Here is a 2423-nt window from a genome sequence, read left to right as displayed (position 1 = left end):
CTTCGGTTTATAGGACGCAAGCAGATTTAGACATCAAATTTTGGGGTAAAAAAGTGCGTCTTATACACCGAAAAATAGGCTATATCTTCATTTAATTATAAAAACCATAGTTTTTATCTTTTCTTTGCATATAGACGCTTGATACGTTAAGAACGACTGAAATAATAATTTGATTAATAATTAATATGTATTTGTTACTTTATAAATTTGATATATATATTTGTTGTAACTTTATTAACGTTTTTACGCTTATAATGTGAGGTAAAAACGGCTGCTGCTATGATTTTGTCTGGTTTATGAGCTCGTTGCTGTCCTAATTTAGGATATTCTTTTTAATAAATTCTTGAAAATGTTAAAAAAAGAGAGAGAGAGGGGGCCCGTGCTAGCTCTCGACGTTCCTGATTCTAATGATTGCATTTAATAGTGGGATTGACCGTCACATTATAACGGCCCCACGGCTGAAAGGGCGAGCATGTTTGGTGGGACGGGGATTCGAACCCGCGACCCTCAAATTGCGAGTCGAGTACCCTAACCACCTGGCCATACCGGGCTCCATACAACTTGGTAGTTTTTGGACTATATCAAGTTGTATGTTTGCTCTTGTATGTAGTAAGTGAACTTCGCGCATAACTTTAGCGTATATATATATATATGTATATATATATATATATCACGTGCAAACAATATTGATTAGTTTACACGAACTTTAAAAAAATCTGTACCGAGTATGCATCAAATGGATGTTTAAAAAACTTTGGGGCTGAAAAATATATCGAGAATAATCAGTAGTTCTTATGAATATTTCTTGACATATCGTGTAATAAATGTTATATTTATGTAGCTGTGATTTGAAGGGATATTTATTTTCAAATGTCATCACTTGTCGGTAATATATTATTTCTTGTGAATTTGCAATTAATTTCTAATATAATCGATGATAACAATAAACTCATTCGAAATAGTAATTGTTTTCTTTATAAACATTCTTAAGATTGTCGTGTTATATTTTTTTAGCTAAAACGGTTGCTTGGGTGTTGTTGTCGAAGAAAGCGATTTATTCACATTTTAAACAAACACTTAGAGTCCTGCATGCTCAGAGCCCTGCGAGAAGACGAAACTTGTCAAAAAGCTTTGTCCACAATAGTAGAAATGGACATGGTAGAAAACCCTGATACGAAACTTGAGATAATAGCAACTCTTCAAAGCACCCCTTCAGGCAGGAAACAATATGCTGCCCTGTGTCAGAGAGAGAAGCATTTAAGAGAGTTTGTAAGTAATCTTCAAAACTTTGGCTTTTCTCGTATAGTTTGTAGAACGAAACGAATTGTATTGATAAAAAATGTAGTACAAACACAAAACTGACAAGATTTGGTCATACACGCTCTACTAATAACGTATCCAACAAAATAACTTAAGTTTAGGAGAAGGTTTGAAAATAATGGTTCTAAACCTTGAATTATTATAACCGTATCAGTAATCTGTACATAAAATGTAGTGTGATAAAAACTGCGATTTAGATTCAGTGATATTAAAATACATTAAATTTCACTGCAGGTGTTTAGGTTAGATCTTTTTTAAATGTATTTCACAATTAATATATATATATATATCAATAAAACTAATTATGATTACAAATTACTTATCCCTTTCCCTCTTAGCAACGGAAAGAAGGGCCACGAAAGCTTGTTCTGCCACCAAAATCAACAGTAAGTTTAGGCTAAAAGTTTCAGAATGGTTGAAATAATTAAACACAGTATTTTTTTTATTTTTGCTTTAATCACGCTTGTAACTTTTTACTGTCTGAACTACACTCACTGATCATTCTGATATTCATTTAATACCACGCTAACCTTTCACTTCTATAATAGCTGGCCTAGCATGGAATATGCTCCACGAAATACTGAAGATTTAATTTTTGGAAACAGTCAATTCTTTGAGAACTACAGTCAGTCCTTTACAGATTACAATAGTGAATGCAACATCTAAATATAGCTTATCCAGTGTCTTGATGTTTTCTCCTAATATTACTTTAACATCAGTTTAGAAATGGAGGAAATATAACTCGTGGCCACAATTGGCACTAAGTACTACAGCAGCAGTGTTTTTCCTGTTTGTATCACAGAAAAGCGCGTTTTTTGAACTAACTGTTAGCTGCCATGAATCCTAGCCACTGTTCAAATAATTAGTCAGTTGAAACAGTCTGCTGTAAAATGGATTTTTCAAGCCTGCCCAATTTTTTTTTCTGCCTTTCATCAATAGTTGAGGAATAGATTTTTAGAGGTAATATATTTTGAGATTGCTAGTTTTGATAAACTTTGATAACAGATGTCTATGAACATTTGATTAAAATCTTTAATAAAGGCACCTCTGGTAGGTGTACTTCCACTAAAATACCCCTTTGTTTATTTGTTGTTTTTTTTTAA

General features: G+C 32.7%; 1 protein-coding gene across 2 annotated transcripts in view; it reads left to right on the top strand.

The window, feature by feature from the left end:
* The window catches only part of LOC106464114 (C-Maf-inducing protein-like), a 79227-nt gene that overhangs the window by 59701 nt on the left and 17103 nt on the right, over nt 1–2423 (top strand). For both annotated transcript variants that reach the window (XR_002611640.1, XM_022391782.1), the window contains exons 14-15: nt 1015–1269; nt 1659–1706. Coding sequence is in view for 1 of the 2 variants with exons in the window: in XM_022391782.1 (XP_022247490.1) it covers nt 1015–1269; nt 1659–1706 (303 nt within the window). In the remaining variant the exon portion in view is untranslated. The remainder of the gene's footprint in view (nt 1–1014; nt 1270–1658; nt 1707–2423) is intronic.

This window comes from Limulus polyphemus, unplaced genomic scaffold, assembly GCF_000517525.1.
Source record: "Limulus polyphemus unplaced genomic scaffold, Limulus_polyphemus-2.1.2 Scaffold1563, whole genome shotgun sequence".
NCBI classification, from domain to species: Eukaryota; Metazoa; Arthropoda; class Merostomata; order Xiphosura; family Limulidae; genus Limulus; species Limulus polyphemus.
Note: the sequence above shows the minus strand (reverse complement) of the source record. Positions and strands in the feature narration are given on the sequence as shown.